Source organism: Heptranchias perlo, chromosome 17 (genome assembly GCF_035084215.1).
Source record: "Heptranchias perlo isolate sHepPer1 chromosome 17, sHepPer1.hap1, whole genome shotgun sequence".
NCBI classification, from domain to species: Eukaryota; Metazoa; Chordata; class Chondrichthyes; order Hexanchiformes; family Hexanchidae; genus Heptranchias; species Heptranchias perlo.
Window position 1 is genome coordinate 27,820,866 of NC_090341.1, and position 12,047 is coordinate 27,832,912.

Here is a 12,047-nt window from a genome sequence, read left to right on the forward strand (position 1 = left end):
TCACTCTCTCACAATTTGTCATGGGAATCTGATTAAAAACAATTTTTATTTACTCCTGAAGTGATCTCAAGGAGTAGACCACATTATAATTATTGAATAACAGGACTTAAGAAAATTGGCATTTTCTCAACAAACCAAAGTTCACAGATATTAAAAATCTGTCTTCCAATTCCCTCCTGCATATTTAGAGATAAACAGAACAACATTCTGAACAAAATTAATGCAATTATTATATCAATCAGAAAAGAATCAATCTAGCAGGTCTCAAATAAGCAGACTATTTCATTGGGCTTGAGGGTGGATTTTTATATTGAGTACAAAGGGCCCCAAACTAATGCTAATATGGAATTAAATTGCATCTTTTATTTTTCACCAAACATCTCTGAAACAGGACTTTTGCGACTAAAGGTCTCCTTGTTTAATATAAGGTCTAATTTCACGATTTGCAATTTAAAATTCCCCTCCTTACTCTTATGATCATAAGATAATAAAGAATGAGGAAGGCCATTCAGTCCATCCATCCAAAAGACCCGAAAGTCCTCTCACTGCAGCATCCAATTGTTTCTAAAATGATTCCAGACTTTTTGCTGACTTTATCAGGAGTCCATTCCATGTACTGATCACTCTTTGTGGGAAGAACTTTCTGATATTGATCCTAAATTTGCCCTTTATGAGTTTGAACCTGTGTCCCCTTGTTCTACTCTCGCAATTTAAATTAAATAATTTTCTTGTCTTACCATTTCCATACTGTCTAATATTTTACATACCTCCATAAACTCACATATGGATACGGTAGCATAGTGGTTATGTTACTGGACTAATAATCCAGAGGTCTGGACTAATAATCCGGAGCCATGAATTCAAATCCCGCCACGGCAGCTGGGGAATTTAAATTCAATTAATTAAATAAAATCTGGAATTTAAAAAAAACTAGTATCAGTAATGGTGGCCAAGAAACTACCGGATTGTCGTAAAAACCCATCTGGTTCCTTGAGGGAAGGAAACCTGCCGTCCTTACCCGGTCTGGCCTATATGTGACTCCAGACCCACAGCAATGTGGTTGATTCTTAACGGCCTAGCAAGCCACTCAGTTGTACAATCTCGCTAAAAAAAAGCCATAATAAGAATAAAACCGGACGGGCCACCCAGCATCGGACCACTAGGCACCGGACACGACAAAGGCAAACCAAGCCCAGTCGACCCTGCAAAGTCCTCCTCACCAACATCTGGGGACTGGTGCCAAAATTGGGAGAGCTGTCCCACAGACTAGTCAAGCAACGGCCTGATATAGCCATACTCACAGAATCATATCTTTCAGCCAACGTCCCAGATTCTTCCATCACCATCCCTGGGTATGACCTGTCCCACTGGCACCAGAGGTGGCGGTACAGTGATATACAGTCAGGAGCGATTGGCCCTGGGAGTCCTCAACATTGACTCCGGACCCCATGAAATCTCATGGCATCAGGTCAAACATGGGAAAGGAAACCTCCTGCTGATTACCAGCTACCGCCCTCCCTCAGCTGATGAATCAGACCTCCTCCATGTTGAGCACCACTTGGAGGAAGCAGTGAGGGTAGCAAGGGCACAGAATGTACTCTGGGTGGGGAACTTCAATGTCCATCACCAAGAGTGGCTCGGTAGCACCACTACTGACCGAGCCGGCTGAGTCCTGAAGGGCACAGCTGCCAGACTGGGCCTGCGGCAGGTGGTGAGCGAACCAATATGAGGGGAAAAACCTACTTGACCTCGTCCTCACCAATCTACCTGTCGCAGATGCATTTGTCCATGACAGTATTGGTAGGAGTGACCACCGCACAGTCCTCGTGGAGACGAAGTCCCGTCTTTACACTGAGGACACAATCCAACGTGTTGTGTGGCACTATCACCGTGCTAAATGGGATAGACTCAGAACAGATCTAGCAGCTCAAAACTGGGCATCCATGAGGCGCTGTGGGCCATCAGAAGCAGCAGAATGGTACTCCAGCACAATCTGTAATCTCATGGCCCGGCATATTCCTCACTCTACCATTACCAACAAGCCAGAGAATCCACCCTGGTTCAATGAGGAGTTTAGAAGAGCATGCCAGGAGCAGCACCAGGCATACCTAAAAATGAGATGCCAACCTGGTGAAGCTACAACTCAGGACTACATGCATGCTAAACAGCGGAAGCAACATGTTATAGACAGAGCTAAGCAATTCCACAACCAATGGATCAGATCAAAGCTCTGCAGTCCTGCCACATCCAGTTGTGAATGGTGGTGGACAATTAAACAACTAACGGGAGGAGGAGGCTCTGTAAACATCCCCGTCCTCAATGATGGCGATGTCCAGCACTTGAGTGCAAAAGACAAGGCTGAAGCATTTGCAACCATCTTCAGCCAGAAGTGCTAAGTGGATGATTCCATCTCGGCCTCCTCCCAATATCCCCACCATCACAGAAGCCAGTCTTCAGCCAATTCGATTCACTCCACATGATATCAAGAAACAGTTGAGTTTACTGGATACAGCAAAGGCTATGGGCCCCGACAATATCCCGGCTGAAGTACTGAAGACTTGTGCTCCAGAGCTAGCCGTGCCTCTAGCCAAACTGTCCAGTACAGCTACCACACTGGCATCTACCCAACAATGTGGAAAATTGCCCTGGTATGTCCTGTCCACAAAAAGCAGGACAAATCCAATCCAGCCAATTTCCGCCCCATCAATCTACTCTCAATCATCAGCAAAGTGATGGAAGGTGTCGTCGACAGTGCTATCAAGCAGCACTTACTCACCAATAACCTGCTCACCGATGCTCAGTTTGGGTTCCGCCAGGACCACTCGGCTCCAGACCTCATTTCAGCCTTGGTCCAAACATGGACAAAAGAGCTGAATTCCAGAAGTGAGGTGAGAGTGACTGCCCTTGACATCAAGGCAGCATTTGACCGAGTGTGGCACCAAGGAGCCCGAGTAAAATTGAAGTCAATCGGAATCAGGGGGAAAACTCTCCAGTGGCTGGAGTCATACCTAGCACAAAGGGAGATGGTAGTGGCTGTTGGAGCCCAATCATCTCAGCTCCAGGACATTGCTGCAGGAGTTCCTCAGGGCAGTGTCCTTGGTCCAACCATCTTCAGCTGCTTCATCAATGACCTTCCCTCCATCATAAGGTCAGAAATGGGGATGTTCGCTGATGATTGCATAGTGTTCAGTTCAATTCGCAATCCCTCAGATAATGAAGCAGTCCGTGTCCGCATGCAGCAAGACCTGGACAACACCCAGGCTTGGGCTCATAAGTGGTAAGTAACATTCGTGCCAGACAAATGCCAGGCAATGACCATCTCCAACAAGAGAGAGTCTATCCACCTCCCCTTGACATTCAACGGCATTAACATCGCCGAATCCCCCACCATCAACATCCTGGGGATCACCATTGACCAGAAACTTAACTGGGCCAGCCATATATATACAGTGGCTACAAGAGCAGGTCAGAGGCTGGGTATTCTGCAGCGAGTGACTCACCTCCTGACTCCCCAAAGCCTTTCCACCATCTACAAGGCACAAGTCAGGAGTGTGATGGAATACTCTCCACTTGCCGGATGAGTGCAGCTCCAATAACACTCAAGAAGCTCGACACCATCCAGGACAAAGCAGCCCGCTTGATTGGCACCACATCCACCACCCGAAACATTCACCCCCTCCACCACCGGCGCACTGTGGCTGCAGTGGGTACCATCCACAGGATGCACTGCAGCAACTCGCCAAGGCTTCTTCGACAGCATCCCCCAAACCCGCGACCTCTACCATCTAGAAGGACAAGGGCAGCAGGCACATGGGAACAACACCACCTGCATGTTCCCCTCCGAGTCACACACCATCCCGACTTGGAAATATATCGCCGTTCCTTCATCGTCGCCGGGTCAAAATCCTGAAATTCGCTTCCTAACAGCACTGTGGGAGAACCTTCACCACACGGACTGCAGCGGCTCACCACTACCTTCTGAAGGGCAATTAGGGATGGGCAATAAATGCTGGCCTTGCTAGCGTCGCACACATCCCATGAACGAACAAAAAAAAATCTCATACACTTTCTATCACGCAGATCGCTGCAGTTATACAGGGCCTTGGTGAGACCACACCTGGAGTATTGTGTGCAGTTTTGGTCTCCTTACCTAAGAGAGGATATACTTGCCATAGAGGGAGTGCAGCGCAGGTTCACCAGACCGATTCCTGGGATGGCAGGACTGTCGTATGAGGAGACATTGGGTCGACTCGGCCTGTATTCACTCGAGTTTAGAAGAATGAGAGGGGATCTCATTGAAACGTATAAAATTCTGACAGGGCTAGACAGACTGGATGCAGGGAGGATGTTTCCCCTGGCTGGAGAAATTTCTTCACTCAGAGGGTGGTGAACCTGTGGAATTCTTTACCACAGAAGGCTGTGGAGGCCAAGTCACTGAATATATTTGAGAAGTAGATAGATTTCTAGACACAAAAGGCATCAAGGGGTATGGAGAGAGAGCGGGAACATGGTATTGAGATAGAGGATCAGCCATGATCATATTGAATGGTGGAGCAGGCTCGAAGGGCCAAATGGCCTATTCCTGCTCCTATTTTCTATGTTTCTATGTTTCTAAGCCTAAAAAGCACAATTTTTTCCAGCTCTCCCCTGTAACTCAGACCTTTGGCACTAGGGATCAGCTGCATGTCCAGCACTTGACTGTCTCCCTTGTGTCTTGGTAACCAGAACTGGACACAGTACTCAAGGTGTGGCCTGATAAAAGCACTGTATCGTTTGATCATGCTTCCGCTGACTTGCATTCTACTGTTTTGGCTATATAGTGCAACATTTTATTGGCTTTGTTGATTGCTGCTTTGAACTGGTTGGACATCGAGAGTACTGAAGCTCCTAGACTTCTTTCAACTTCATCCAAAGCTATTTCAATCCCATTCATGGAGTGCTTGTGACACCCATTTTATCTGCCAATGAACTGTACTTCACACTTGTCCGTATTAAATTTCAACCGCCATTTTTCTACCATGAGGGTACAGTCCTTCCTGGTTTGCCTATCTCTAAGTTAACCCTTTCTGTGCTCTTCTTGTTTGTGTGTTCTCACTTAGATAAACATAAAAGGGGGATTAAACCACCCCAACCATGCAGAATATCTCACAAAATAAACAAGCAATACAAAATTCCAAATGCAAAGTTTCACTTGTCATATAAGCCTCAATAAATATTGTAGGCTATTTGACTGCAGGGGCATCACAGTGGCAATGAATCCTGTCCTCATCCAATGTGCACAAAGCATTTTGAGTAGGGGCGTCACTGGATGGCATCCAAGAGCCGGAACCTGGCCCAATTTTCCCCACTAATTAGAGGCACAGAGATTAATTGTAACATACTTATTATGACCCTGGCTGAGGCCAACTAACTCAGCACAGACCAAGCATTGAATATGGAACTTTCCTGGTCTCTTTGGCAGAGCTACTGAATGGATAAACACACTGAGTAATCGCAGAGTTTATTTTGAAATTTGAAACTTACTTGATTTGACAAGACTTTGCACTAGCTGGTTCTATATTGCAGCCAATGTTGATCCTTCTTGGTGTGATTTCTGATAGATTAAGCAATGGTAAAACATGTAGCAGCCACATTAGCAGTAATAGAACAGTGGAGTTGGATTAAAACACAAAAAGGCCTCCCCTGCAATTGGGTCAGATTTTTAATCATGCTTATGTATTTGACACCTTTGAATTTACCCAATGTTGACAGTGCCTATCCAGGAGTCTGCTCGGGGGAACAGCTGTCTGCAATCGGTTGCGAGAGAAGTGACACATAAAGTGGGAAGATCAGTAGCATTCTTGTGTGGGGAGTGGCAAGGATACTGTAACTGAACTGCCTTGGAGGATTTAGTGGTATGCTGAGAGTAACAGACAATAACAAATGCTCAGGAAAAACAAGGCAGAGACTGAACTCAATGCTGAGATGATTTTCCCTTCCCTCCTCATTAGCCTACTCACAGTTACACATTTCTATCTGAATGTTCTTCATTTGGCAGTGCTTGCTAACGTTCTAGCTATGTCATGTAGACAGACCTTTGTCGCCGCTCTACCAGCGGTATGTAATGAAGGACTAAGGTGTACTGTATTACCAGTGTACTAGACGTTCCACCAAGATGTCTAAAATGTGCTTTTTACGAGGTCTGTTTTTCCCGATGTTTTGTCAGGAGTTGAAGAATCCAACTGTTAAAAATAAGATCTCCCTCCCACCATCTCTTGAGGTGCTGAAGTTTATTTGCACAGGTAAACTTCACAAACACAAGATATGTGTAATTTTACTCTTTTCCCTAGGTTCCTGTTCATCATAAAGCCAAAACTCAAAGGTAAAAGGGAAAGATCAGCAAGGTGAAGATACAAACCACAAATCCCAGCAAAACAAATTCACATTTTAATCATGATCACGACCAGGATTTTGAAAAAAAACTTTCAGACTTCTTTCACACTTTAAAATAGTAGGGAACAAATAACTTTGTGGCAACTTGACCCAAAATAAACTTTGAATGTTCGATCTATGAGCCACTTTGAACTGTAGTTTCTCATTAATCTTTATTTAAGGATCTGCCAATCCTATCTTCACTTGTCTCTGAGTTCTACATATACCCTTGTGTTTTGTTATATAGAGTATATGTGGTTTCTATGCTACCATAGATTAAAAGCTAAATTAGTAATAAATGAGATGGTGTGTGTTTATCTTGGGTGTTAATGGTTTTGGCACACAATAAAGCAGGGTCCTAAATCAGACAAGAGGTGTATTAGTTAATCAGACACATAAGCATTCTGCTAATTCACTGCCTAATAAAAAGTGCATCTCTGGTCAAAAAGGCAGTTCTCTTCAAATGAGGGTGGCGAATTCTTTTCTTACTGTTCAGAATTCTGAGCGTAACATCGGGCTAAATTTTAATGGGGAACCGGGAAAAGGGCAGTGGGGGGGTGGAATTCCCAGAATGGGAAACCCAGAAGTACAGGTTTCCCGTTCGTCCTTACGATTTTGACCTAAGGACATCTTTCTTTTTTTTGTAGGTTTCCCGCCCGATAGGCCAGCCAGATTGATAGATTGGCTGTCAGTCGGACGGGAGGAGAGGAAGGGAGCGGATGCCAGCAGGTGAGTCTTAGGTGGGGGTCGGGGGCATGTCAGGGTTGGGGGTCATCAGGGAGGTCGGGGGACATTGGGGGGGTTGGGGTCAAGGGTCACGGTGAGCCTGTCATCGGGGGTTTGGGGTCAGGGGTCATCGGGGGGGTTGGTAATCAGGGGCTGTTACGGTCGGGGGTCATTGGGGGGGTCGGTCATCAGAGGGTTCATAGGGGCTCAGTCATGGGGAGTTGGACATCGTGTGAGGGTTTGGAGCTCACAGAGGGGTCGGAGATTGTGGGGAGGGGCTGGTCATTGAGGGGGTCAGAGTCAGGGGCCATTGGGGGGGTCAGAGATCGTGGAGAGTCGGTCATCGGGGGGGTTGGAGATCATGGGGTGGGTCAAACATGGGGGGGGGGGTGGTCAGAGATCGTGGCAGGGAGTGGAGGTCGGCATGTGTGGGATCGTGGCAGGTAGGCTTGTTGAGCCTGGAGGAAGCACTCCTGCTCCTCCAGGCCCAAAAGAAGTGCAATAAAAGCACTTACCTGCTGAGCCGTGCCTTCTCGCCTCCTCTTACTTGGCAAGAAGCAGAAGGCCCGAGAATCCCAGTCCCCAGGAGTTAAAAATAAAAAACTTGCCAAAATGAAGGCCCATGGCCTCCTTAAAAGAGTTCAGTGACCAACCGGCCTCCTGAGAACGGGTTGGGTCATGCACCCCTCGACCCGCCTCTGTTAAAACCGGAAGCGGGCGGGTTGGAGGCAAGTTGGGGTCAGGTTTTACATTTAAACAATTTTTACCTTCCCACCCACCCCCAACCCACCCGTTTGTGGAGTTAAAATTTACCCCATGGTCTTGACATTGGAACAGTGGTGAACGTGATGAACTCCACTCATAGATCACTTCATCTTAAAAACTCAGCCACTGTGCAGCTTAATGTATCCATCCACAAAGTAGGCTTTGTATTAATGGAAATATAGTAGCCAGAAGTGAATGGGAACAAATCTGCATATGAAGCAGACTTGTAATCAAACAGAATAAACATGACCATATAAAAAAGTCTGTCTATTGATATGTATGGATCTTAACTGGAGAACCAATGAATTCCCTGGACAATGAGCAAGGACAGATAGCACATATCTGTTGCACATTGCTGAGATATTTATTCATTCTTCTTATGTGAGGGAAAATTCCTCAGTTTCCTTGGCACTTTTCTGGCTTAGTCTCTCCAAGCCGCACATCAACTGCGACTAAGGTGGGAGACCAGCTTAGAAGTGTGGGTTGGCGTGGAGATGTCTCTCCTTCTGATTTTTCATCTTCTCCTGTAGAAGTGCTTTGCTTCTGCAAAGTGACTCCTGAAGTGACACAACTGAGGTAGGTGACTTAGCGGCTTGGTGAAAATTGGACCCAGCAGGTGGAGTGAGCTGGTGCTTCAGGAGATTTCTGCTGCTGGGATATTGAAATGCTGGAGCTGAAAGTAGTATAACAGTCAATCCTGCTTTACCAAAATGTCAGCCTGATCCAAATGAAGCTGTTACCGAATAGAACAGTAAATGGTAATGCTGTTGTCTTTGTTTAATCTCAGTTAGTTTTTAAGGTTGTACTTTACCTTTATATGTATTATCACCCTGGTTTCTTTTGCTTTTTCTTACACCCACTTCAAATCATCCGGATACATTACAGGTGTCCAATTAAAGATAAAACTGGATTAAAGCTGGTTGTCATGCTACAATAAGAATAGGCAGCAGCACCGTGATGGTATCACTTTAAAAATGACTGTTGTGGATCCCCCCATAGTTTAATGGATAACTGCACCATGTGGAGTGGTAGTGAGATTGGATTGCTCTCTGGTCTGTGCATGATAGCTGCCCTTAGTTGGGGCAGCGATGGTGGTCCTACAATTGGCTTTAATGTCTCAGGGTTACAGAAGGGTGGGAAAATCAACTTGGGTTCCTGCTATTTATTAGTACTCAGGGACTCCTGCTGGAAAGTGTGTGTGTGAATGCTGAACAGGGACAGGATAGGGCTAGGCTGTGATGTACCAGAGAGGTCCCTGCATGCACTGAACCATGCACCTGAATTAGTATACGCTGACATTCAGGATAGGAAGGCAGGGCAGAAATATGAGAGTGAAAATGAATCATTTATTGGATTATAAGGGCAGTAGAAAGTGGAACCTACCACAATCTTTGTAATAATGATGCATTTGGTACATGATGTGGAGATGATGGTGATGGACTGGGGTGGACAAATGTAAGGAATCTTACAACACCAGGTTATAGTCCAACAATTTTATTTTAAAATCACAAGCTTTCAGAGATTATCCCCTTCGTCAGGTGAATGTCTCATTCAACTGACGAAGGGGATAATCTCCGAAAGCTTGTGATTTTAAAATAAAATTGTTGAACTATAACCTGGTGTTGTAAGATTCCTTGCATTTGGTACAGGCAGTAAAGTGGGCTCCAAAGCTTCCACAGAGGTGTTTTGGCCCTTAATGGGTCAGAGTCCCAATAGTCCTCTGCCTCCTGCCTGAGCAACTCCCGCCCGAGCAACTCCCGCCCAAGTCCCAAACCGTCTATGCCATCCACCCAGGTCTCGATCTGGTTCCATTTCCTATCTCAGTCTTAATCTGTTGGAGTCTGATCTTCATAATCAGGCTAAAAAAACTCACAATATACATAGAATTTATAGAATATACATTTTCATTGAAAATATCCACTTGCAGTGTGCAGGAAAAAATCTCAAAAATTATTAAGATTGCAGTAACTTTCAGTTCTAAAAGGTTATTCAGTAACAAGTGTTCCACCCCCACCCTGCCAGCTAGAACTAACTTTACTGACAATTTACCAGAGATGTCTCAGCATGAATTCTTATTCAAAAGGTTCTAATAGTCCTAGGTCTTATTCACAACTGGGAAAAAGTGTAATCTCAATCATTTCATTGTACATTCTATATATACCACGCAACAATCAGAAACTCAGGAAATGCAAAAACAAATCTTTTAAATATTCCCCACATTTCTCTTGTGGTGTTAGGTAAATTAGAATGTATTTTCATTGCATGACTTACAATTCTTTTTACATTAACTTTATTGTAGGAAATTATCAGAACATTCTGTTCTCGTTTCTTGAATATATATTTTTCAGATTATATATTAAGAAATATGAAAGAACTGAGTTCAAAGATTATGAAAGGCCAGGGTTAACGAGCACCCCCTCTTCACTTTAAACACTGACGCAGCAAGTTGTAAAGCACAGACTCCACATAAATCTTTAACAACATTTCTACTGCATGGATTGCAATGGAATTATACATCTCCCTGAGCAGCTCTACAACTCAGATTGTTTGTCTAAAAAAAAGGGGAATTTTGATTCCGAATAATAAATTGTCTAACCTACGTCCCATTACAACTGTAAGTCTACATGGTATTATGTTAGACTCATCAGTAGAATATAATTTAATATAATGCAGTGCAGAGCCACAAGAAGACAATGTGAATGACAGTTTCCTCACCGCTTGTGGTTCATGAGGAGTTCTCTGTGCAGTTCTTGGTGACTTCTGGAGGCTTTGACTGGATTAAGGAGCTTCTTGGGCCTGATAAGATCAGGGTTGTTATCAAAATAATCAGGCTCTGCCATAAGACTGCTGATCTCCGAGGGATCGCTGTGCCTTTCAGAGTACATGGAGGCTAAAGAAGAGAAGATGATTATGTTAATATTGTCAGCAAAAAAAAATTGTTAATCCTACAAGCTTCCAAATGTACATATGCTTATAAATGAAGGGATTACTGTGCAGGCTGCAGCCACTTGATTGTTGTTACTCCTTTGTTCAGATAAATGTAATTGCAGGAAGTCAACTCCAAAGATATTGTAAATGCTTGACCGGAGTTTTATCCCAGAAGGTTATTTATGCCAAATACCTCAAGTTCAGAAAGTAACAGCGGCAAAGTTACCTTTACAGTGCTAACAATTGTAAATTCCATTCGGCCTCTCCTGCACAATAGTTTGCAGGAGATAATGCCCCATTTAATAACAGTTGAAAGGCACCAATTAATTGGCACAAGTTGCGATGAAAGTTCTCGCCCAAAAGTGCTGGCCCATTTTTATGTTTCCAATTTGATATTCCTCAGACTTCCTGCCAGAAGTGACAGGTGATGTTCAACACATTCTCCTATAAATGGGCAGACATATTGAAACAGTATGCAAACGACAGAAATGCATTATTCAATGTATGTTCCATCATTTGCGCCAGAGTAAAGCTGAAGGCCAGGGGCACTTAAGTGCGTTTCGTGCTTACTTGAAAACATTTTTTTATATTTTAAATATCTTCTGTCACCACAGTGACCACTGGCAATGGAGTGCTGTGGTAGCCCATCGAGGACCTGCTGCAGCAATCTTCCACATGGCCTCCAGGCAGATTTCTCAGTAGAGGCAAGGGAGGCCCATCATAATTATGCTAATGTGCGCAAGACCAGAAAATTGGGTGCGATCAAGACAATATCTTTGTGGTGGGAGGAAGACCTGCTATAACTGAAGGTGTGGTCCAAGTCTGCAATGGTGGAATATCTGGGCTAGTGACTCCAGTATTTTCTGTTGTTGGAGAGTTTTATCTGTACATTCCAAATGCATTCCTTTGTACTTTTCCCCCTCATGTGTAACGTACACATTTGCATTAGGGAGTGTCACGTCTGATAGATACATAGGGAGTAATTTAATAACTGAAGTCAATGGACATGAAAATCAGGAGAGGTGTATAATGGGCAGCTGAATCGATATCGCCCGTTTTACACTGTCACCCAAAGTCAAAATTACCCCTCTAAAGTGGACAAGAAGTGTATGCATATGCAAAGTTTTTCTATAATACTACAAGCAAATCTCCCATTGCTGCCTGCCTGCTTTTGTTGGCGGGTTTGAGACTGTGCAGTCCTTAGTTGGGGCTCGCAG

General features: G+C 44.4%; 1 protein-coding gene across 3 annotated transcripts in view; it reads right to left on the minus strand.

Annotated features, from left to right (window-relative positions):
• Positions 1–12,047, minus strand: part of LOC137334218 (protein FAM107B-like) — a 178,674-nt gene that overhangs the window by 22,560 nt on the left and 144,067 nt on the right. For all 3 annotated transcript variants that reach the window (XM_067998821.1, XM_067998822.1, XM_067998823.1), the window contains one exon: positions 10,618–10,792. In XM_067998821.1, the coding sequence (XP_067854922.1) occupies positions 10,618–10,792 (175 nt within the window). The remainder of the gene's footprint in view (positions 1–10,617; positions 10,793–12,047) is intronic.